At 25.0% G+C, this 24,716-nt stretch overlaps 13 protein-coding genes across 13 annotated transcripts, besides 1 other annotated feature; 8 read left to right on the top strand and 5 right to left on the bottom strand.

Moving 5' to 3' along the window:
* Window positions 1-121: 121 nt before the first annotated feature.
* Window positions 122-876, top strand: EHI_141990 (60S ribosomal protein L7, putative; the record flags this gene model as incomplete). Its single annotated transcript, XM_649538.2, has 1 exon — window positions 122-876. One exon carries the CDS (start codon window positions 122-124, stop codon window positions 869-871), a length of 750 nt encoding a protein of 249 aa, XP_654630.1. The 3' UTR covers window positions 872-876.
* Window positions 877-969: 93 nt separating this feature from the next.
* On the bottom strand, window positions 970-2,853 carry EHI_141980 (uncharacterized protein; the record flags this gene model as incomplete). The annotated part of the gene is made up of 1 exon (XM_649539.2): window positions 970-2,853. One exon carries the CDS (start codon window positions 2,851-2,853, stop codon window positions 970-972), a length of 1,884 nt encoding a protein of 627 aa, XP_654631.2.
* Window positions 2,854-3,110: 257 nt separating this feature from the next.
* EHI_141970 (uncharacterized protein) lies at window positions 3,111-4,625 on the bottom strand (the record flags this gene model as incomplete). Its single annotated transcript, XM_649540.1, has 1 exon — window positions 3,111-4,625. The coding sequence occupies one exon, from the start codon at window positions 4,623-4,625 to the stop codon at window positions 3,111-3,113; it is 1,515 nt and encodes a 504-aa protein (XP_654632.1).
* A 76-nt stretch (window positions 4,626-4,701) lies between these two features.
* Window positions 4,702-6,154, top strand: EHI_141960 (uncharacterized protein; the record flags this gene model as incomplete). Its single annotated transcript, XM_001913454.1, has 2 exons — window positions 4,702-5,058; window positions 5,111-6,154. The coding sequence occupies 2 exons, from the start codon at window positions 4,702-4,704 to the stop codon at window positions 6,152-6,154; spliced, it is 1,401 nt and encodes a 466-aa protein (XP_001913489.1).
* A 132-nt stretch (window positions 6,155-6,286) lies between these two features.
* Window positions 6,287-9,976, top strand: EHI_141950 (uncharacterized protein; the record flags this gene model as incomplete). The annotated part of the gene is made up of 1 exon (XM_649541.2): window positions 6,287-9,976. The coding sequence occupies one exon, from the start codon at window positions 6,287-6,289 to the stop codon at window positions 9,974-9,976; it is 3,690 nt and encodes a 1,229-aa protein (XP_654633.2).
* Window positions 9,977-10,757: 781 nt separating this feature from the next.
* Window positions 10,758-10,992: a repeat region.
* Window positions 10,993-12,270: 1,278 nt separating this feature from the next.
* Window positions 12,271-12,702, top strand: EHI_141940 (uncharacterized protein; the record flags this gene model as incomplete). The annotated part of the gene is made up of 1 exon (XM_642841.2): window positions 12,271-12,702. One exon carries the CDS (start codon window positions 12,271-12,273, stop codon window positions 12,682-12,684), a length of 414 nt encoding a protein of 137 aa, XP_647933.1. The 3' UTR covers window positions 12,685-12,702.
* A 266-nt stretch (window positions 12,703-12,968) lies between these two features.
* On the bottom strand, window positions 12,969-14,605 carry EHI_141930 (protein kinase, putative; the record flags this gene model as incomplete). Its single annotated transcript, XM_649544.1, has 2 exons — window positions 12,969-14,495; window positions 14,597-14,605. The coding sequence occupies 2 exons, from the start codon at window positions 14,603-14,605 to the stop codon at window positions 12,969-12,971; spliced, it is 1,536 nt and encodes a 511-aa protein (XP_654636.1).
* Window positions 14,606-14,866: 261 nt separating this feature from the next.
* Window positions 14,867-16,336, top strand: EHI_141920 (uncharacterized protein; the record flags this gene model as incomplete). The annotated part of the gene is made up of 1 exon (XM_649545.1): window positions 14,867-16,336. The coding sequence occupies one exon, from the start codon at window positions 14,867-14,869 to the stop codon at window positions 16,334-16,336; it is 1,470 nt and encodes a 489-aa protein (XP_654637.1).
* A 104-nt stretch (window positions 16,337-16,440) lies between these two features.
* EHI_141910 (small nuclear ribonucleoprotein, putative) lies at window positions 16,441-16,779 on the top strand (the record flags this gene model as incomplete). Its single annotated transcript, XM_649546.1, has 2 exons — window positions 16,441-16,572; window positions 16,642-16,779. 2 exons carry the CDS (start codon window positions 16,441-16,443, stop codon window positions 16,777-16,779), a joined length of 270 nt encoding a protein of 89 aa, XP_654638.1.
* Window positions 16,780-16,903: 124 nt separating this feature from the next.
* On the top strand, window positions 16,904-20,692 carry EHI_141900 (chromodomain-helicase-DNA-binding protein, putative; the record flags this gene model as incomplete). The annotated part of the gene is made up of 1 exon (XM_649547.1): window positions 16,904-20,692. One exon carries the CDS (start codon window positions 16,904-16,906, stop codon window positions 20,690-20,692), a length of 3,789 nt encoding a protein of 1,262 aa, XP_654639.1.
* A 112-nt stretch (window positions 20,693-20,804) lies between these two features.
* On the top strand, window positions 20,805-21,299 carry EHI_141890 (zinc finger protein containing CCHC type domain; the record flags this gene model as incomplete). The annotated part of the gene is made up of 1 exon (XM_649548.1): window positions 20,805-21,299. The coding sequence occupies one exon, from the start codon at window positions 20,805-20,807 to the stop codon at window positions 21,297-21,299; it is 495 nt and encodes a 164-aa protein (XP_654640.1).
* Window positions 21,300-21,375: 76 nt separating this feature from the next.
* EHI_141880 (Rho guanine nucleotide exchange factor, putative) lies at window positions 21,376-22,710 on the bottom strand (the record flags this gene model as incomplete). The annotated part of the gene is made up of 1 exon (XM_649549.1): window positions 21,376-22,710. One exon carries the CDS (start codon window positions 22,708-22,710, stop codon window positions 21,376-21,378), a length of 1,335 nt encoding a protein of 444 aa, XP_654641.1.
* A 488-nt stretch (window positions 22,711-23,198) lies between these two features.
* Window positions 23,199-24,440, bottom strand: EHI_141870 (protein kinase domain containing protein; the record flags this gene model as incomplete). Its single annotated transcript, XM_649550.1, has 1 exon — window positions 23,199-24,440. The coding sequence occupies one exon, from the start codon at window positions 24,438-24,440 to the stop codon at window positions 23,199-23,201; it is 1,242 nt and encodes a 413-aa protein (XP_654642.1).
* Window positions 24,441-24,716: the final 276 nt, after the last annotated feature.

The following is a 24,716-nucleotide window of genomic DNA, read 5'->3' as shown; positions in this document are numbered from 1 at the left end:
TTCAAGTGAGAAAGATATTTATTAATATTTTCAATATCAGTTTTATCATTAAAAAAAAACAACAACAAATTATTTTAGAGAAAAAATAAAAAAAAAGAATTTATTTTTTAAAAAACCCTTGATGACTGAAACAAGTAGCCACATTCCGAAGAAAGCTGATACAAAAGTAATTATTAAAAGAAGTACTATTGACCAAATCATGTCAGAAAGAAAGAAAAGAAAACAAATGAAAGACCAAATGAAAAAAATTCAAAAGAAAAATAAAAAAATTCACATTAAATTAAGTCTTGAACGTATTGTTGCTGTTAAAAAGAAGCAAATGAATGAAACAGCACGTAGTCAGTTTCTTTCTAAAGTAATGGCTAAACAACCACCACGAGGATTTACTGAACCAGTTGCTGTTATGTTACTTAGAACTCCAATAACAGCAATTAAAGAAATTAAAGAAATATTAAATGGATTTGGATTAAGACAACCAATGGAAACTAGAATTATTGTTGGAACACCAGAAAATATGTCAAAATTAAAAATAGTTAATTTATATATTACTTATGGTCCTATTCATTCAGAAACTATTAGAGAATTAATTATTAAACGAGGTAGAATTCAAATTGGTGATCAAGAACCTATTGCTATTACAAGTAATTCTATTGTTAAAGAAGCTTTTGCAGGTAAAGTTGATACTATTGAATGTATTGAAGATCTTGTTAATGAAATTACACAAGGAAAACATTTTGATGAAATTTTTAGTGTATTATCTCCATTTATATTTTCTAGTGAAAAATTTAGAAATTATAGATTTAATAAACTTGGAGGAGTCACAGGACTACGTGTTACTGGAATGGATGAATGGTTATTACAACGTATCTGATTGATTTTTACTGTTTTCTTTTGGTTTATTTTAGATAGTTAGTTAGAATGTAATTTAAAAAGTAATAATTGAATTTAATTCAATGTTTCATATTAAGTTCAATTATATAGATTTAATAATTGTTTTTCTGAAGCAGAAATAAGTTCAATTGAGTTAAGATCAATACATGAAGGTGGAAGAGATGGGTGTTGAAGAACATCACATGACCTTAAATAAAATTTCCTCAAATGAGTTGCTTCTGATAAAATAATTTGTTTTAGTAATTTACATTTACAGAGATTCACAAGTTGAATGGTTGTTGGAAGAGATAGAATTTCTATTCCATTTACATTATAAAATAATAACTTAGTCAAATGAAGAGAATCAAGAAAAAGACTAGAAGTCAATGTACAAGAGTCACACCGAAGATAATTCAAAGAATGTGGAAGATATTCTAAGTTTTGGCATTGACATAAATCTTTTAAGTATAAAGTTTTTAGAGGACAATATTCAATTGTCTTATTAATTTGAGTATTATTAAGTAAGAGTGAAGTAAGTGTTGTAGGATATTTTGAGAGTGGTAATATATTAACATGAATGAGTTTCATATTTAATAAATTATTTGATTTAAATTCTATATAATCACTGTTTTCTATAATTACTTGTGTTGTAGATTTTGGAAGTGTTATTTCTTCATTAAAGATACAATTAACAAAATGAAGTTGTTTAAGACATTTAAATTTTGAATAGTCTGGATGAATAATTGTTGAAATTTTAAGATTATTCAATTGAAAACAATTTTCTAATGATAGAATATTAGGTATTGTTGATGGAATTGCTTGATATTGTAAATTAATTGAAATAGGTATTTTTCTTGATGATGGAGGTTTATAAAATTGAATAGAAAAATTAGAATCTGTTTGAGAATTAGTTCTAGAAGAAGAAATAATTTTGTCTTCAGAGTCTTCAGTACATTCTGTTGTTTGTGAATCTTTAATAACAATACATTGTGTAGAATCATCAGAAATAAAACTACCTTCAAAATAGAGAATGTCTTTATTTTCAATAAACCATTCAGATTTTGTGATACTAATATACCCATTTTTACTAATAATAAATTTTGATTTCATATGAATTTCATTGTAAATAAGTCTTTTACATAATGGTAATACTATATTTTGTTTATTTTCAATAGTACATGAAAATAATTTTAATTCAGTAAGGGTAGATGGAAATTTAATTTCATTACAATTAATAGAATGTATTTCTAATGATTGTACTTCTGTCAAAGATGTCAAATCATAAATATTGTATTTTGTTTGTAAAGTTGAAGGATTTGATAATATGAGTTTAAAAGCACAATATTTTTTGACAATAGACTGAATCATATTAATATTAGTTGTATTTGGTAACCATAATTCTTTTAATCTAATGACATTATCACTTTGAATATTATTTTGACCTTCTACAGTAACTATAAATTTATATGCTTTAAAGAGAATTAAATCATTATCTTTCATATGATGTGCTTGATCAAATATAAATACAGTTTGTTGTGGATATTTTAGTAAATGTTTTTTTATTAATGTTATTTCTGGGTAATGACAACGAACTAATATCCATTGTAATTGGTTATTCATTTGTTTTAAATGAATAAAATTACATTCACTTGAGAAATAACAATCAATTTTTGTTAGAGAAGTGAGTTGAGTAAATTGATTATTCCACTCTGATCGTTCAATAGAGATGATTCTGTTTTGAAGTGAATGAAATAGGGTATATTGATCTTTATTGTTCAGTTTCATATCAATAATTTCAAAAGAAAGGTTTAAGAAACTTAATGAAGGAAGTGAACAAAGTAATTGATAAGAACAACGGATTGTTTTTAATCTTGGAAAAGTTAGTTGATTTAATTTCAATTCAGACCGATAATAATCATATTGTTCATTATCAATATTAGTCTGATTATCTAATAATCCATGTCTGGAGGAAGTTTGGATCATATTTCTGATTTCTTTACTAACTTGTTGTAGTTGTATTATATCTTTTATATTTAAATATGGTAATACACAAAATATACTCTCTTTTAATTTAATTCTATTTGTACTGATAGGAGAATTAAATTGACATTTATCTTTAGGAATTAATTTATATGAACGATAGAGAGGAAACATTTCAATCACTTGTTTTTTTTTTAGTTTTGCTTTTCAATTTTTATTTGAATTACGTTTAAAAAGAAACAAACAAAAATAAAGAATATTCAATTTATTTTTGATTGTAATGATTTAATTGTTTTTTGTAAAGAAAATATTCCAAATTCTATTCGTGTCGTATTACGTTCTAATCCTCCATCAATGTCTAATTCCATTTTTTCATTTCCTGATGTAATATTACAAATTTCATTTGCTTTCTTTAATTGTTCTTTGTCTTCATGAGTTAGTCCCTTTAACATTAATGATCTTACATTAAGAAGATTTGATAAGATTTGATTGAGTGTATTGATATAATCTGTTATGTTACATGGAATTATTGGATATCTCGAAATAAAATGAATAAAACTTACAACATCTACCAGTTCATCAATAATCCCAACAATCCCAAATTTGTCTAAAGATATATACTCATTATTACTTAATAATTTATGGATAATTCCATCAATCTCAGTATATACTAATGATGGACAATTAAAACAAGGTAATTTAGGATTTTTGAAGGAAAAGGAGATAAATAATCGAATGATATGAAGAATATAACTCCATAAATGACGATATTTAATAGTATCAAATACTTTTATAATTAAATTTTTAATAGACTCTGAATTATGAGAGAGAATATAAAGTTGAAATAATTGAGCTGCTTGTCTTTGTTGTGAAATATCATCAGTTTGGATAGATGTTATTGAATTATGTAGAATAGAAACAACATCAACATCTAAAGTATTTTGGTTATAATTCATAAGGTATTGTAAAATAATAATTGAATGTTGAGGAAATACATTACAATGTTTAATTGCTTCTTCAATCATATGATATATTTTTGAAGTATTGAGAATAAGTGGAATAGGTAATTCAAGTCCTATGAATGTGAGTAATTGTTGAAAATTAAATGAAAGGATGATATTTGGTAAGTTAGTACAACTAAGACATAATGTTCTGATTTTAGTTATCAATGAATTGTTTATTATTTGATTTTTAGTAAGAAGTAATATAATGTATAATACTTCTTTAGACGGTTGAAGAATATTAATAAATGACTCAGTAATACTTTGAATTATCTCTTCATTCTTTTTTTCATTTGTTTCATTCATAAGACTCATGATTTGTTCAATATTTTTATAAGTGTCTTCTAATGACTTTTTTAAACGTTGTTTAGGAATTCTTTCAAGAATAGAAGGAAGATAAGTAAGTGAGTGAAGTAATGTATCAACATTATTTGTATAATTAATCATTGATGTGTGAATGAGAAATAAATCTCTTGGGGAAGCATTGATATAAATTGAATCAAGAAATGGTGAAACACTTGGTTTTATTATTGTGCAACATAATGAATGTAATACAACAAGTATTTCTGCATTATACACTACAACATCAAGTACTTTCTCAATATTTTGTACAAGAAAAATAAATAATTCTTCTAATTCTTTATCAGTCAAATTCAATTCACTTGTAAACAGATAATTCAAAGAATCTTCTATTTTATTTTGGTCATTTAAATTGATTGCATTTCTAACTTTTGCTATAGCTTCGTGTTGATTTAAGAGAGTATCTAATTGCATTTAAGATGAAGTAAAAACAAAAAAGATGAAAAACTAGAAAATTCAAAAAAAAAAACAAACAAAAAAAAAATAAAAGATGTCAAGTTCAGACATTAGCTATGATATTGTTCATTCACTCCCTTCACGTGCTTATAGTTCTTCATATAGTTCAGATAAATTATTAGGAAGAACAAGACATAAACCAACACCATCTGAATATATTTCAATGTTTACAGGATTTTTTGTTGTTGAATTTGATTTAGAAGATGGAGAAGTAGTTATTTTTAAACAACTTAGTAATGAACTTAATAATGGAGTAGAAAAAGAGCTTGTTAGAGTATTAATGGGATGTGATTATTCTGCAGATACAAATGTTCCAGTTGATCCAAAAAATCCACCAAAAGAACGTCAAAATTTAATTTTAACACATTCGATTATGAATTTTCATTGTATCGTTTGTTTAATATACTTTAATAGAAGTATAAATTTATTTTAACAAATTATAGTCCGTTCATTTCTCAGTATTTAATCCAAGTAATAAGAGAGGATATGTATCTACAGTTTGTATTTCAATGCTTCAATCTAGACAATTCTCTTGTCAACAAGCGAAATTTGTAAAAGAAGAATTACAAAAATGTTCAAAACAATTACAAGAAATATCATATTCATATTGGAATGGTACAACACAAACATTTGAATCACCATTAACATTTAGTGAATTAATTAATGCAGCATTACAATCTCAAAATGGACTAAATACAATATTAACATCAACATCAAAAATGTTATTAAATTCACATATTAATACTTCTTATGATTCATATTTTAGTAATATTACTTCTCCATCAACAGTACTTACTCTGGGTAATTTTGCATTATGTAATTCTAGTTTTAGTAAACCTATTCCTCATGACTTTCCATTTCCACCTATTTTTCCTTTATATCAACCATCATTACGTTCTCAAATTTCAGCAAAATATTCATTTAATGATGTTATTGAAACAATGCCAAAACTTCTTCCTCATTTGATCTTAACAATATTATCTGGGTGTAGAATTACTGTTTTTCAATCAACACCAACTCTTAGTGCATTTAAATTAAAAGAAATAGCAGATTTTTTAACATCACTTTGTATTGGAGGAGTATCTTGTGCTCATTATTCACCTGTTTTAAATGATGACAAATCATTTAATGGACAAGTTTTAGTAACAACATCAAATACATTTACAGGAAATGATGCAGCATTAGATTTATCAAAAGGACTTAAAGGATTATTTTATGAAGGAAAAGGGATATTAGATAACTTTATTTCATACACTAAGGAAGGTGGTCAATTTCTTGAAGAACGATATTGGAATATAGTATTAGATTATTGGGGACTTACAGTTCGTTGTTTAGCTGGAGAAAGTATTCCAATGAGTCAAGACAAATATGTTATTCAAAATTTTATTCGAAGAGTAGAAATAGAAAGAGAGGCAAATAAAACAGGAAGAATAGTACCTAAAATTCCAATTTTCTCACCTACTTTATTTAAATTTATTCCAAAGTGAAAGATTTATTTTAACAATTAAATGATTTTGTACGTTCTCTTAATTTGATTAAATTTTCTTTTCTTTTTTCTTTTTTGTACAAAACTTAAACTTAAAATTTTTTATTTATTTTCAATTAAAAGAAGATAAAATATGAATAAAGAAACGTTTTATACAATTATTAAACAAATTAGAAATGAAAATCAAATTTATAAATTGATTTTTGGAAAAGACATTTGTTTTAAAGAAATTAAAGAGAAATGTTCTTCTCTAATTCAAGAAGAAGGATGTAGAAATAAAGGAAATTCTGATTCAAGACATTTATTATATAGATGTAAGACATGTGAAAAAACTCCATCAAGTTGTATATGTTGTCAATGTTTTGATGAAACAAAACATCAAGGACATATTTATTATTCATATTTATCTATGTCTCAATATACATGTGATTGTGGGAATGAACAATATTGGAAAAAAGAAGGATTTTGTAATAAACATCAACATAAATTTAATGGAAATATTAAAGAAATAATTCCAAAAGAAATAAATTATTGTTTAAAATCACTTGCTATATTATTTCAATATTCAATTTCATTCTTAATGGAAAAAGATAATAATGGAGAACTAAATATGATATTTAAAGTGTTATGTCAAATTGATAATATTCCTTATTTTCATAAATTATTTATTTCATTATTAAATGAAAAATATTTATTTCCATCAGACTCCTTACTTTATAATAAATATAACTATCATTCTTTAACTTTATTTCAAAGATATTTTGAATTATCTTTTGTTCATCAACATCTTCCTGATTCTATTCTTACTTTTCTTATTTCATTTCTTACTAATATATCTGAAATGAAGTTTGATTATACTTCAATTTATGACTTAGCTCTTGCATCAGTTTATTTTGATTATTCACCAAATAATGGATTAGAATCTATATTTTCAGGTTTCATTTATGACAAATCAATTGCTGAATATTCTCTTTTTAAATCAGGAAGATTTATTCAAATGATAGACATCTTTATTAATACAATTAAAATTTATTCTTCTGGTATAATTCATGACAATGTTTTAAAAAATGTTGAATCATTACTTGATTATATTAATGGATTAATAAATAATGGAATTAAATATCAATGTTCATTAGAAGAATTCTCTAAAGTATTAGAACTTATTTGTTGTTGTTCACATCTTTTTCCATTTTATATAAAAACAGGAGAACATGATGAAACTGATCCAGATCATTTTGAATATGCTTTTCTTCTTTTATACTCAACATTATTATGTTTTAGTTTAATAGATGTTTTTGATGTTGATGACTTTTATAATAACCATTTTAATTTCATTCATCAAACACTTATGAATCATGTTAAAACATATTTAAATAATGTTCCTCTTATTAATATTAATGGTATTAAAATTCATTTAAGAAAAGTTGGAATTAATCAACAAGTATCACCATTATCAGGAATTAATTATTTCTATTTATTAATTCTTCAAAAATTAATTAATAAAAACCAATTAGATAAAATTTCAATTTCTAATGAAGATGCAATATTATTATGTGAAACATCATTTATTTCATTACAATTTATTCATCAATTTTCAAGTAATGTTTATGTAAGAAATAATATTGATGTTGAATATCATTATACATTTTATATTAATCTTTTTTTACCTCATATGTTAAATGGAGACTTAAACATTTCTAAATTAATGTTAAAATATATTACAATAGATCAATTCATTTATACATTATTAGTTATATTTAATGTAATAGAATTAGAACCAACAAATGAAATTATTGATTTAAATAATTCTCATTTTAATACAAATAATTTTGGTATATTATTAAGTGTTTTAATTCAAATGAATAGAACTCCATTAATTAAAAAAGTATTTAATGATGAATCTTTCATTAAAAATATTATAGCACATATAATAATGACAGGAGAATCCCATCCAACAAACATATCTGAACTTATTCCTTTTTGTGAATTAAATATTAATCAATTATGTGATGAATTAATGATTAAAAAAGGTGTTTTAAAAGAAGAATGGTTAAATAGAATAAATCCATTATATCCTTTCTTACAACCTGAACTTCAAGAACAATTAAAAATAAATACATTATTTGGTGATAAATCATTAAAAAATAACAGATATTATTTTGAAGGATTAAATTGGAATAAAGATTTGTTTAATTGTATTACATCATCTCTTTTCTGGAATATCATTAAAAAAGGATTATCTAATGAAAATATGATATTTATTCTTATGTTAATTACTGACATTAATTCTGAAATACAAAATAATATTTGTTCTACAGAAGATATTAAAAGTCTTGGTATATTTAATGAAGAAAATGTTACTTCAATTACAGAAATATTAAAAAATAATTATACTCAAATTAAAGATTTTGAAATATTTATAAAAGGAATAAATAATATAAATGTAAGAAAATTATTGAAATTTGAGTCTTGTACAGTTATTCCATCACCTGTAAAAACTACTAAACTAACTAAAGCAGATTTATTGAAAAAGAAGGTATTAAAAAAAATGAATGAAAAACAAACTACATTTACACTAAATGAACATATTATTGAAGAATCATCATTAGAAGATCAAAATGAAGATTTTTGTGTTGTTTGTCAATCAATTAAACAAAGTCCATTAGGAAGATTTATTTATTATGATCCTGGATTTGCTGTATTAATTCAAAGAAAAAAAGAAGGTGGAAAAAGTGATTCAGAAACTGTATTTACAACATGTAAACACCACATTCATGAAGAATGTTTTATGGAATTAATTAATCAATATACACAATGTCCAATATGTAAAAGTAAATTTGAATTATTTTTACCATTAAGTAATCAAATTTCAATTATTAATGAAAATACATTTAATGAAAAATATAGTCTAATTAAAATTGCATTTAATAATAATAAGAATAAAATATTTAATGTCTTAATGTCTTGTTTGATTTCAACATTAGAATCATTAGAATTGGCTCAATTTGAAAAAGTTGATATTCATGAAGATGATTTTGATATTCTAAAATCACTATTTATTGCATTAAAATCATTAACAATCAATTTAAAAAGTTATTTAGATGATTTCATTAAATATTCTAACATAAATTCACCACTTTATCTTTATATCATTTTACGACTTTATAACCAAGATATTCAACCAGCATATATTCAACAAGTTAATAATGTTATGAGTATTATTGCTAAAATAAAACCATCTTTATTATCTCATAAACAAATTAACTTCATTAAACCTAGATTAAATAATATGAATATTAATGGATTATCTGATTGTCTTAGTTGTGAAGACGCTGTCAATAAACTTTCTATTTCATTTGAATATTGTATTCATTTAATAGAACCAATAATCAAAAATATTCCAATGACTGATGAAGTACCATTTTTGAAAACAATAAATTATATTGACCATGCAACTGGAAATGATCAATATACATTTATACCAACCATTCCACGACACATCCCATTTATTGAATTACCAAAGACTTTTGAAGGAGTATTAAAAAAGTATTGTTATAGTAAATGTGATAGTTGTGATTCTTTTATTTCAGACGTTCTTTTATCAAGAGTATGTCTTTATTGTGGAAAAGTTATTTGTACTAAAAGAAAATGTTTAGAATATCATTCACATCAATGTTCTTGTGGATTTAATGTTATGTTAGACTTATATAGTGGTGCGTTTTGTTTAAACTATCGTGGTAAGACAATGGCATTATTGTATATGAAGATGAATATGGAGATTGTTTTGATCCAAAAAAATTACTCATTCCAAATCTTTTGTTAAATCCACTAAAAGTTAAATTGTTTGTTCTATTTTATTTTTATTCTTCACCAACCGATTATTCATGTCTTTAGATTTACTAAACTCTTCTTTAAAAATACAATCTTTTCTGATGGAATAGCAGTTAAATTAAAATAAAATATTACTTACGATGTTTATTTTGATGGTATTTTCATTCATTTTCTATTTTAATAATTATCAAATACTCTTACTGTGACTATTTTTTATAATCATAATTCTAAGTCTTAAAAATAATCACCCAACATAAATAAATTCATTAAAGTTTTAAAAGAATATTATATAGATAGTTAACATCGTTTTTAACTCCCTGCATTTACTTAATGATTAATTTCAATTAAAAAAACTATCTCATTCAAAATAGTTTATACAATTTAATTATTCTCTCTAAACATCTCTTAATAGTGTTAATGTTATGATAAGTAGAGTGTTGTTATACCAAATTTTATTTTATGAATTTTATTTTTCTTATAGTTCATATTTCTAGTGTTATTTTATGGCTCATTATGTTAAATTTTAATGACTTATAACGTTAGTTTTATTACATTTATTGTACTAATAAATAACCATTAAATCATCTGATATTATTATCAACAATTATATTTATGAATAATACAAAATTCAATTAAATAAACGCCACGAGAAAATTAAACAATGATATTCAATATACTCTTTTATATAACAGTTCATTAATAGTTATTGGTTATTAAATTAACTAAGTCTTAATGATAAATTAAGTGCATTATTAAATATTTATCCATATAAATAAATAACAATCAACTAAGTATTAATAAAATTGATTTCTTTGGTTCATTTATTTGGAAGAATAACCATATCATAAGAATATTGTCTATTGGTTCTAGTGAGTATATGTGGTTATTATAAAATCAATATTCTATGTCATCCATCATGTTTTTAATGACACATTCTTTTACTTCTGTAACTATGTCAATTTCAAATCTTATTTCTCTTTTATTCTTATTTCTTTTCTTATTTAATAAAAACACTCTCATTGGGTGTGAATATTTCAAATGAAATAAAATAAATCAACCATGAATTATTTCCATTTTTAATTTACCATTTCATTCATTTTAGATGAATGAAATTTTCATATTCCTCATTGTTTTGTTTTTATTCTTTTTTAGTTCATTTTCAAATAAACCAAGATTGAGTCATTTCATTTCAATTACAATAATTCGCTCTGGTGTGAAAGGTTCTGTGTATTCTTTTCCACAAAGTGCATTTGATATTCCTTCAAATTCAAATGAGCATTGTTTACAACTTGATATTGTTTTATAATTTTCTTTACAAACAAGAATATCACCACTCCATCCAAATGCAAACAAATAATTATTTGATTGATTATCTAACCAAAATGCATGTCCTGGTTCTTTAATATCAAATTTCATCATTCTTTTCATTCTTCCTTTTGATTCTAATGAAAATACAAATGATTTTGAATCATATATCCATTGACCAACTTTATCAATTTTAGAATTAACATATCCTCCAAATTTATTTCCTCTTGAATCTTCAATAATAATTATTATATGTTCTTTACCCTTTATTCTTTGACCAAATACTGATGTATTAATATTCCAATTATCAATATCTGAGTCAAATATTACATTGGTTATTCTTCTTTCTGTCCATTCTTCTATTTGTCTCATTTCTTTAATTCCTCTCATTCTTTGCATTCTTTCTTCGTCTTGTTTCTTCCTCTTTTTAATACTTCCTAAATAATATTGATAATTCTTAGTAACACCATCAATTGAATGTTGAATGTGCGGAAGTGTTTCTACTCCTTCTTTAATTAATTGATTATTCTTGTTTATTAACTCTTCCATTTTAATTTAATTTGATGTTTATAAGTTCAAATTATGATGTTTAAATAGTTAAATACACGTTATTAACACATCAAATCAAGTATTATTTTTATCATGTTAATAAATGTTATTTGTTTTTATTATTTTTACAATAACAATAACTATTTAATACTATTAATAATATTGTTATTTTATAATTTTAATAAACAAAACTCAATTGTTAAAAATTATATTGAAAAATATTATTTAATGATAAATAATAATCTAATAATAAAAGAAGAAATGAAATTTCATTAAATTCTAAAAAATAAGAAAAACATAATTTTGTTATAGAGCAAATAACATTTTAAGAATAAAATAACAATAGTTAAAGATATTAAAATTAAAGTTAAAAGAAAAACCATAAAAAGAACTATAAAAAGAAGAGGGTTAAACTGAAATTAAATAGCAGAGATGTCCAAGACTATTAAAGCTCCAGCTGCCAATAAAGTTCTTGTTGAAAAGAAAAAGATCAATAAGACTGAAGAAAAGACATTCAGTTGCACTATTGATTTAACCAACTGCACTGATTTCATTGAACCAAAGAAACTTGTTACATTCTTCAGACAAACCATTAAGGTTCAAGGAAGAGCTGGTAACACCAAAGGAATTGAAGTTAAAGTTGCTGATAAGAAAGTTACTATTACTACTTCCTCTGCTAAACTTTGCAAGAGATATATGAAATATCTTATGAAGAAATACCTTAAGAAGAATAATCTTAGAGAATGGTTGAGAGTTATTTCTGATAAGAAAGACGGATTTGAACTCAAATTCTTCAATGTCCAAAACGATGAAGAAGAAGTTGCTGAAGAAACTAACGCTCAATAAGTAATAAATTTAAGTGGTAGTGTTTTATGTCTGGTTGCACAGTTTTCATTTAATGAAAGCTTTGGTGCAGGGACGAAAAAAGTGTGTTTTTTACATTATTTTTTCCCTGCATTTCAAAGTTAATTTATCTAAGAAATAACAGAGAAAAAATAATGAAAAAAAAAGGAATTTTGTAAATTATGTTTTTTTTGTTTTAGGGTTTAATTTAAATCTTTCTTATTTTTAATGATTTCTTATTGTTTAATAAGAAAATTATAACCAAAAAAGTGGTAGAGGAAAATAAATTAATATTCACTTAACTTTTCTTCTCTTGGACAAGCTTCTTTAACTAACTTATTTTTTCTCATCATATCTACTAACTCTTTTAATGAATTTGCTTCATACACCTTTGTTTTAGAAGATAATATAAATTTAATTTTGTCTTTAGAAGGTGACACTCGTTCAATTCTAGAATGTGTAGTTTTTCCATTTGTTCGTTTAGTAAGTGTAAAAGGATATTTTGGGTCAGTTGTTGAGATTCTAATCAAAAACGTTCCATCAACTCTACCTTCTAATTGAGCTTGAGATTGATCTTTTGTAAATGTATTAAAAAACCAATCTGATTGTATCGTTTCAATCATTGACTTAAATACATCTTTAGATTTATAAAAAACACCAAATAAATGAATCAAATGACCAAAAAAGGCTGTTGAAACTTCATTGTTATCACTCAATACTTGTTCAGCTATGTATTGATCGAAGTCTTTTATTCCATGTGTATCTTTTAATGCATCAATAAAATCAGAAACAGGAACAGATGTTTCAATATCATTCCCTTTACATGAAAAATATTTTTTCCACCAAACAGAAGCAGATTTTTTTCCAAGAGTATATGACAATTTAGCTTCATCAACCATATCAACCATTATATTAATATCAATTCTTTTTGTAGGATCATGTTCCCATGCACATTCCATAATTTTTTCAATATAATCAGGTATGGCTTTTGCAAGGTCTCCATACTTTTGGTGCATTTTCATTAATGTACTTGCCATAGCCTTTTCTTCTCCCTTTTTGATCACTCCTTTTTCAAAAGTATTTGGCAAAATTGGTCTTCCTTTATTAGAAATGAATGTTCTGAATTTATCTGGGTCTTTTAAAAATTCTTCAAAAGGTAGTCTTTCATAAAACAACTCCCACATAGTAATAGCAAGTGCATAGACATCAACAGCTTTTTCACATTTTTTCTCCCAAACTTCTGGAGCACAGTACAATGGAGAACCTTTGGCTTGCTTAGTCTGATTAGTATCTATCTCAGCAAATCCAAAGTCACATACCTTAACATGAAATGAAGTATCAATCAAAAAATTAGCAGGTTTAATATCTCTATGAATTAAATTCATACCATTGTGAAGCCATTGAACTCCTTTACAACATTGCTCAATAATATTGAGTTTAAGTTCAGTAGTTAAAACACAACTATAAATTTCTGGATGAAGTGATTCATCTCGACGATGAATTAATTGAGCAAGATCACCATCAAGAAGTTCAGTAATTAGCATAACTCTTCCAGAGTCAATGGATATACCAATAAATAATACAACATTTGGATGATGACATTTTTTCATTAAATCCATTTCTGTGACAAATGATTTAAGTTGATCAGTACTGAATTTAGTTTCATGAGAAACTTTTACAGCAACATTAAGACCTTTAATTTGAGCACGATATACTGAACCAAATTGACCTCTTCCAACAAAATCTATCTCTTCATCATAAATAATATCAGAAGCAGTTATCTCAAGGGAAGATTTAGCAAATTCATCTAATGCCTAAATCAATGAATTAATTTTGTCTTTTAATTATTCTTGTAACGTTGGTTAATTAATCAAAAAAGTATAAAATCTAAAGTTGACGACTAATAAGAACAAACACTACTCATTGTTAAAGTAAAACAATGTTTTTAAGATCTTTTTATATGTTAAGAGAACCAATTATTTAATTGTTTTCTAAAAAATAATAAATCAATTTTTCATTATTTCCTGAGCTTTGTGTCATTTTCTTCTTAATATTTTTATTTAAAAAAGCTAGTTCAAAGTAACAAAATCTTTAGAAGAAACAAAAAGTATTTGATGAAAATAGGTAATTTTGCAATTTTATTGAAACATCTTTAAAAATCATTTTTTAATTTTAGAGAAGCAAAATGACAAGTTTTACATCATATTTTAAGTTAGATGATGATAGTATAAACAAAGTAATAGAGTACGTAACAATCGAAGATATTTTACCGCTTAAACTTGTTAATCAAAGATTTTTCTCAGTATTAGAAAAAATCACGAAAATTCCTGATTATCAAGGGAATTTTACACAAAAAGCATTAAAATTGTTCCCTAATGCAAGGCAGATCACTTCTCGTCTTGAAAGATATGCTGATATAATTGGAGATGAAGAAATTAATCCAGAAATACAATACAATATTATTTATACTCCAAATGATGTTCCTTATATCCCGTATTTAGAACAAATTTCAACAGACATTTATTCCTTAACTATTCCTTCTCTGATTCCAAATTGTGTTGAGTTATTGCCTATTCTTCTTTCAATGAAAAAGCTTGAAATTTTAAACATTGATGCATCAACTTTATTTAAGATATCAAAATATCTTGCAAGTGTGTTAAGTTCACTACTTTCACTTCCTTCATTGAAAATAATTAAGGTAACATCATTATCATTAACTCTAAGTGACCATCAAAAGTTAATTAAATCTTTATTTTCAAGTAAGTGCAATGACAGTCTTAACATTTATATTGAAATTAATAGAATTCAAGACAATAATACCTTACATCAAATAGTGGAAGTAAAGCCTTCAAACGTTAAATTAGTTATTGATTGCAATGAAAATTATGATAGCCTCTATGATTTACTTTATGACAATAAAGTATTTTATTCTTTTAATAGAGTGATCACTGGCATTGGATGTACAGTGTCTGAAGACTCTGATGATGAAGCAAAATATAAGGATTATCTTAATTGTTTGTTTATACGTTATTTTCCAAGAGCAATATGTCTTAATTGTGTAATGAATCTTAAACAAGTCTCAGAAGTTGAAAATGCAACTGTTTTATATAGTGTAAATGAAAATTTACTAAATAAAATGTCAGTTCTAAAACAATTAACATTAAGTGAGCAATTTGGTGAGAGGAAAAGTCATTATGATTTTAAGGGTTTATCAAATTTGACAAGTCTTAAAGTAATTGCGTTTGAGTCTAGAAAAAGAGTTCTCAAAATTCCTAGTCGTTTGAAAGAATTTATTTCTTCGGGATTTATTTATGATGAAAATGACATTGATAATGATGGAATGAAGGGGTTTGTTAATTTAAACCAACTCACTAGACTAGAGATTTCTAAGTGTCAAAGCATTATTTTAAATTTACCCTCTTCTTTAAAAACACTCCAACTGAGAGACTTTCCCTGTTTGGTTGAATTACCTCAACTACAAAAACTTCAATCATTATCAAGTATTACTATTAATGATTGTCAGTCAATTACATCACTAGCTCTAGGAGATAACGTACGTTTTATAACATTAAACAATTGTGCTCAAATCCAGAGTATTTCTTCTTTTAAGAAAGATTATAAATTATTGACTGAGGCATGTTACCAATTATTATAAAAGGTTATTTGTCATGTAAAGCATAATAATTGAAAAAGATTAAAAAAATCTAAGAAAATTTTTTCATCTTAAAATTATCAAAAGTTTATTTATTAAAAGAAAGAATGAATCGTACTAAAATGACAAAAGCAATGATATTACCAGTTAAATTTATAGTTAACTTAGCAAAGCATAAACAAAGAGTTTCTATTTGGTTATTTGAAAATACAGCGTTAAGGATTGAAGGAACGCTATCTGTTTGTTTATAATATTAATTAGAATAAATTAAATAAGACATTGGTGCAATAAGACATTCATTTTTTAAGGGATTTGACCAATACATAAACTTAGTTCTCACAGACACTGAAGAGGTATATTTAAAAACTAATACTAGAAGAAAGATTGGAACAATTTTATTAAAAGGAGAAAATATATCAGTTATAAGTAAAATTGAAGTTCGTTAAGAGAAATAATTGATTGTTGATTGAACTATGTATTGTTTTGTTAAAACTATTATTTCATGATGACCAAAATACAAAAGAAACCTAAAATAAAGACGTAGAAGGGTTTATTATTTTCAGATTGTTGATGAATAGTCCAGTTCACCCAAAAGTTGAACGGAGAATCACTTTGTTAGAAACAGAAGAAGAAAATAGTAATGGAATGAGTGAAGATGAAAAAAAGGAAGAAATAGAGAGTAGTGATGAAAGTATATCTGTTGATATGGACGAAGAAAGTGGAGATAATGATGAAGATGATGTAAACGTTCAAGAAACAATCTCCACAAAAAAAGAAAAAGGTTTAAAAGTTCAAGAAGAATTAGGTATTGGTAATCCAGTGGTTCGTCATTTAAGAGAAAGAGACCAAACAAAAACAAGAGTTCCAGTAGAAGCAGATGATGGAAATATGAGTGAAGAATATGTAGAAGAAAAACAAGATAGTGAAAGTGAAGAGTTAGAAAAAGAAGAAAGTGAAAAAGAAGAAGAATTAATATTAGAAAGACCAAAAACTAGACTAAGAGAAAGAAAAAATATTGGGATGATTGATTTTGATAGAGAATTTGAAGGTAGTTTCAAAGTATCAAAGAAGAAAAAAATTACTACACCAGTAAAGGCATATAGTCCAATATCATATTTAAGAGATACTATTGACAAAGTTTTAGATTATAGAAACAAAAATGGGAAAGAAATTGGATTTGAAGAAATACTTAATTTTGATTTTGAAAATAATGCAGAATTTGAAATTAAATGGATGAATTTTTCATATAGACATAACACATGGATTAATTTTGAAGAGAGTATTGAAATGAAAGGACTTCTTAAAGTAAAGAATTTTATAAAAAATATTAAGAAACAAGCAGAACTTTATATTGGAGCACCAAAAGAGGATATTGAAGCAATTAATGTAGAGATGGAGAGTCAAAAAGAAGTTATTGAAGGATATAAAAACGTTGAACGTATTATTGATGAACAAGAAGGACCAGACAAACAACTTATGTATTTTGTGAAATGGGTTGGACTACAATATGGTGAATGTTCATGGGAAAAAGAAAGTGATTTAAGAGAAGAAAATGACTTAAAAGAAATAGAAAAGTATCATAAAAGAATTAAAGAATGGGAAGAAAAAAAAAGATGTACGCCACTACCAAGAAAATTTATCAAATTTGTAGAAGGACCAGAAGTAAAAAATAAATTAAGAGACTATCAAATAGAAGGAGTAAATTGGATAACATACGCTTTTTCTCAAAACACTAACGTCATTTTAGCAGATGAAATGGGGTTAGGGAAAACAGTACAAACTATTACTTTTATAAGACATTTATATGATAATTATAACATTATTGGACCATTTCTTGTTATTGTTCCATTATCAACAATTAGTAATTGGAGTAAAGAATTTAATAAATGGGCACCTAAACTTAATTGTGTTGTTTATACTGGGGATGGTGAAAGTAGAGCAATTATTAGAAAAACAGAAATGTTTGGAAATAAAAAAGGAACAATTAAATTTAATGTTCTGTTAACATCATTTGAATTAGTTATTAAAGATCAAGATGTCTTTAATCAATTTCATTGGAAATATACTGTTGTTGATGAAGCACATCGTTTAAAAAATAATGAAGGACAATTATATGAAGTATTAATGAGAACTACAACTGAAAATAAATTATTAATAACAGGAACACCACTTCAAAATACCTTAAAAGAATTATGGAGTTTATTACATTTTCTTCATCCAAAGAAATTTATAAGTTTTGAAGAATTTGAAAAAACATATTCAGTTGAAGGAACAGAAGAAATAAATAAAATTCATAATGAATTAAAACCATATTTATTAAGAAGAATGAAAAAAGATGTAGAAAAATCATTACCACCAAAGAAAGAAAGAATATTAAGAGTTGAATTAAGTCCAATACAAAAACAATATTATAGATGGATTATCACAAAAAATAGTGATGCATTAAAGAAAGCAGTACAACAACAAAAAACATCATTAATGAATATTTGTATGGAATTAAAAAAATTATGTAATCATCCAATTTTAATTAATGAATTAATGAATTCAGAAAATGAAGAAAATCTTATTCAGTCATGTGGTAAAATGATTTTATTAGATAAGTTATTAGTAAAATTAAAAGAAACTGGACATAGAGTTTTAATATTTTCTCAAATGGTTAGAATGCTTGATGTATTATCTAATTATTTACATTTTAGAGGATTTAATTATCAAAGACTAGATGGAGCTATGGGAAGAGAAGCTAGACAAAGAGCTATGGATCATTTTAACGCAAAAGATTCTACAGATTTTGTATTTTTATTATCTACAAGAGCAGGGGGACTTGGAATTAATTTAACAACAGCAGATACAGTTATTATCTATGACTCTGATTGGAATCCACAAAATGATTTACAAGCACAAGCAAGATGTCATAGAATTGGACAAGAAAAAACAGTTAATATTTATAGATTAGCAACTGAAGGAACTATTGAAGAAAAGATATTACTTAGTGCAAAGAAAAAATTAGTATTAGACCATTTAATTATTCAAACTATGGAAAAAAAAGGAAAAAAAAATGGAAATGAATTATTTGATAAGTCAGAATTACAAAAAATTCTTCAATTTGGTGCACAAGATATTTTTAATAAAGATAATGGAGAAAGAAAAGAAGTTAATATAGATGAAATTTTAGAACGTGCTGATGTTGAAGAAGGAAAAGAAGAAAGTAGTGGAGTAAATGATTTATTAGGTGCATTTAATGTAGAAAATTTTGCTATTAGTGGAGGAAATAATGTTAATGAATTTTGGAATTCAGTTATTACTCAACAAGATAAAGAAGAAGCAAGAAAATTAGATGAACAAATACTTGGTGTTATTAGTAAACCTAAAGAAGAAAAAGAGAAAAATGAGAGAAAAAAACGTAAAATTATTGAAGAGGTAGATGAAAAAATAGTAAGAGGAGTACTTCGAGGAATGAAAAGATTTGGTTTTGCAAGAATAGACGATATTATGACAATTGTACGTAGTAGTTATAAAAAACAAAATGATAATTTAGAAGAAATTGTTCGTAATTTAATGGAAAGAATTATTAATGCTTGTAGTAAATTAGATTCAAAAGGAGGAAATGTTAGAGAATTAGAAATGTATGTTGAAGGAATAAAATTTCTTCCATTTGAATTAGTTACTAAGAATGAAGAAATGAAAACAATTGGAATTCTTGTAAAATATATGAAACGACATAATAATCAATTACCTTTTGAAATTAAAAAACCGCAATGGGCAAATGGATTTGAATGGAAAAATGAATATGACCAACAAATTGTATTGGCAGTTCAAAAAAATGGAGTTGGAGTTTGGAGTGAGTTAAAAAAAGATGAAAATAGTGGAATTGATAAAATTCTTGCTGCTGGAGCTACTATAACTCATATTCAAAGAAGAGCTGAAACTATTATTCGAGAAGGAAAAGATTTGATTAGAAGAAAGAAAGTACATAAAGAAAAAAGAAAAGAAATTAGAAATAAGAAAAAAGCTGAAGAAGAGAAAAAAGAAGAAGAATGGAAAAAAGGAATGAATCAAAAAGTTATTTTAGAAAAAATGAATGATGTTAAAGAACAAATTAAAAAGTTAAAATATATCAAAACTCATCCAAATCTTGAAGAAAAAATGAAACAAGATAAAACCGAAAAATATATTCGAGAAATAGGTAAATTTATAGAACAGTCAGATGAAGATGAAAATATTAAAAAACAAATGTGGTATTTTGTTTCAACGTATACAAACTTAACTCCCCATGAAGTTATTGAAATTGGCACTGAACAACATTACAGAAAACGAAATCAAACTAAAGGTGATTATTTAGACAAACGAGGATTGAATTAAAAATATGAGTAAAATAATTTAAAAATAAAATAATATTTTGCATAACATTTTTTATTTTTTAATAAAAAATAAAAAAAGTTAGGGTAAAAATAATTAAATTTGATTAATAGGAATGAGTGAACATAAAAGCCATTATAATCATGATAAAGACAAAATTTGCTTTTATTGTAGACAGCCTGGACATTGTCTAAAAAACTGTCCTAAAAAAGCAAAAGGAGAAGACTCAATTTGTTATAATTGTGGAAGTCATGATCACATTTTAAGAGATTGTCCTGAACCAAGAACAGGTAAATTAGCGTTTTCAACATGTTTTGTTTGTCATCAAATGGGACATATATCACGTGATTGTCCAAATAATCCAAAAGGAATTTATCCTCAAGGTGGAGGATGTAGATATTGTGGTGATGTAAATCACTTTGCAAAAGATTGTCCAAATAAAAGAAAAAAACAAACAGGAGATGATGATCAAGATGATTATGTTAGTAAAAGAGATATTGAAGAAAAAGGATTTAAAAGTGGAGATGGTGATGAAGAAAAACCTATCAAACCTACTAAATCAGAACAAGATGAAGTCCCAAAGAAAAAGAAGAAGGTAATTAAATTTTGATTGAATGTTTTATATCACCAAATATATGTTAATAGTGTTATATAAAACATGAAAAAAAAAGGAATTTAAATTAAGATTATGGGAGATATTTTTCTATAGTTTGAACTAATGTATATTTTACTTTAGCTGTTTCAGCTGGACTATTTAACCAAAATACTATTGCTCGATCTTTTTTAATACGTTCACTAATAATAATTCCATGAAGAATGATAGCCATTTTAGATTTACAATTAAGTTTTGTTCGTGTGATATAATTAAGATTATCTATACTATGATTCAATTCACGAAGAACACTTATTTCATCAAGTAATTCACAACAATTATATTCAAGAAAAATATCACAAATTTTCTTTTTTCCATTTTCACGTACAAAGAGAATAGAGTCATTAAATAAATAACAAATTCTTTTTACTATTGTTTTAGTATTACTCCAATAATGTACATTAAATGATTTTTCAAGGAGTCTTCCTTGAATAACAAAATTTCCCATAGCAGCATCATTTAATCCTTCTACATTATTTAATAATTCCCTTAGTCTACTCATATCTTCTCGTTCACCAATAAGTCTATTAATTTTATTTGTCATACGAGTAATTTTATCAACTATGTGTTGTACAATAAATATGTTATTACTAACTAATGGAGTTCTTTTAATCATATCCTGAAAAAGTAAATTATATCGAGGTATTCTTTGTTGTGGTGCAACCATTAATGAGGAAATGTCATAATGTCGTTCTGATTTTTGTGTATTATTATTAAGAAATGTATTAAATGCTTTATTTTTGAGTCGTTCTTCTTTAATCACTTTTTGAGCCAAAGGAAGATTATAGATATAGTTTTCATATATCATTAAAAAATCACAAACATATGAAAACCAAAGACAAAACTTTCCAAATCTATCTTCTTCTTCTGTACGGTCAATAGAATTAATAGTACCATAATACCGTTCAAATCGATGTAGAAAAATGCAGTTAATATGATAAATTGGAAGAATTTCCCAAAAGATAGTTTTATATTGTTTTTCTGTAATTAATCCATTTTTTTGTAAAGGAATCATATAATTATTAATTAACTCTGCAAGGGTTTCAATATATGACTTTTCTGTCTCAATTAATTCTTTTATTGGTGCTAATCTTCTATATAATGTATTTGTTAATTCACTTACTCGTTTAACTTCACCATTAACTTCTCTTGTAACAAGTTTAACTCCACTAATTGCTCTAGAGGGATGTAATGATTTTAACGTTTTTTTTACTGAGTGAGAATTACTTTCATATACTTCAGGTATATGATCACCAACTGAATACGTCTTTTTAATTCCTTGTTTTTTTTCTTTTTGTATTGGTTCATTTATTTTGTCTTCTCCAGGAATATACATAGGATCTTCTGAATGTCTAACAAGAAGGTTCATATGAAAATGTTATTTGATTTTTAAGTTTTTTTAATCCTTTAAATGTTTAGTTAAAAAGAGAAAAACTGTTTTTACTATAAATAATAGTAAAAAATGTTATTCTTTTACTAAAAACAAAACTTATTTTTTAACGTTGTTTTTTTCCTTTTGTTTTGGTTTTTGAATATGGCTTATTCGAAATAATTCCAGTTCTTAAAACTCTATTTTTTTTTTAAATTTTATTATTCATTTTATTATTTTCTTAACTATATTGATTTATATCTTTTTCTTACTGGTTTTTCTATCTTCTGTTTGAACGAATATTAAAACTAAAGAAATAACATTTTTCAATAGAATAACAAAGATTCAATTTAAACTTAATAACCTTAAAAGAAAAAAGAGGGTTTAAATAAAAATATTACATACATCAATAAAGATATTAATGTCATTTATTAATGAAAAAAAAAGATAAAGGAAAGTAAATGAAAGGTTGATAAAAAAAAGACAAATTATCTTGACATTGGCCTACTACTATCATTCACAGTTTCAACATTAACAAGTGGCTCTTCCTCCATTTTCTGTTCTTCTCTCTTAAATAAAGGATTGATTTCTTTAATAATACCACTTTGAAAGAATGGATGAGCAAGAGCTTCTCTAGGAGTGATTCTTTTATTAGGATCAAAAGAAAGCATTCTAAGACATAAATCACAGAACTTTTCAAGTTCATCTCTTTCCATTCGTTCACCTGGAGTTCTTGTTAAAGGTCCACCAATATCAACACCAATAATGTTTCGTAATTTCTTTTTCTTATTATAAAGAGGTTGAAGAGTTGGATGAAAATCATAATTTTCATCATTTTCATGAGGAATAAATAATTTTCTTGCACGATGACTTTCTTTTATCATTGAATTAGGAGGCATTCCAAGTAATGCTCCCATCATTACAAGTAATTCAACTTCAGAACGAGCAGGAAATAATGGTTCAGTTGTAAGTAATTCTGGTAAAATACAACCTAAAGACCACATATCTATTGGATGAGAATAAGGTAATCCCATAACTACTTCAGGTGAACGATAATATCTAGATTGGATATATTTGTACATATGAGTAGATGGTGTACATGAAGAACCAAAATCAATAATTTTAATATCAGCTTTATTTGGTGATACTAAAACAATATTTTCAGGTTTTAAGTCACAATGAATTACTCTAATATCAGGTTGTTGTAAAAAATGTAATGCACTTAATATTTGAAATGCAAATCTTCTTACTAATGATAGCCCTAATGAGCCATTCTTTTTCATTAAAAAATCATATAAATTGTATGAAAGTAATTCAAATACCATACAAAAATGTCCACTTAAATTGAATGTATCTTTTAAACGAACAATTTTAGAGTTGTTTGTTTGATCACGAGAATTTAATAAATATAATATTTGAACTTCTAATTTCGCTTGTTCATAAAAATTTTTATCTTTTCTTATTACTTTTAAAGCAACTTGTTCTCCTGTTACTAAATCAATCGATTGAATTACTTGTCCAAATGATCCTTTTCCAAGTCCTTTTATTAATTGGTATCTATTTGCTAATACTTCATTAATTCTCCAAAGTAAATGTCCATCTTTATCTATTCTTGTTTTAGCTTTATTTTGTGTATTTTTCTTTTGTTCTTTGCAACATAAATATGTATTTTGAATTTCATGAGTAAGTAGTAATGTTAGAGGTTTTTGTACTTGTGAAATACAACTCATCCTCTTTGTAAGATAAAACCTTTTTTAGTTTTATTTTAATCATTGGGAAACAAACAGTCTTATAAAAATAATATTTTTTAAAATATAAAAATTAAAATTTCTTCCAAAAAAAAATTAAATAGAATAAAAGCTTACTTCTATAGACTTTTTTTTAATTCTTTTTTAGATTATTTTTACCCCTTTTTTTTTTTTAATCAGTTTAATTATTATTTTTTTTCTTATAGTTTTAAATATATTTTTATTATAAAAACTTTAAATAGTTAGTAATTTGAGTAA

The sequence above is a fragment of the Entamoeba histolytica genome, genomic scaffold, assembly GCF_000208925.1.
Source record: "Entamoeba histolytica HM-1:IMSS scf_1104750518443 genomic scaffold, whole genome shotgun sequence".
NCBI classification, from domain to species: Eukaryota; Evosea; order Mastigamoebida; family Endamoebidae; genus Entamoeba; species Entamoeba histolytica.
This window is presented reverse-complemented; position numbering and strand designations above follow the sequence as displayed.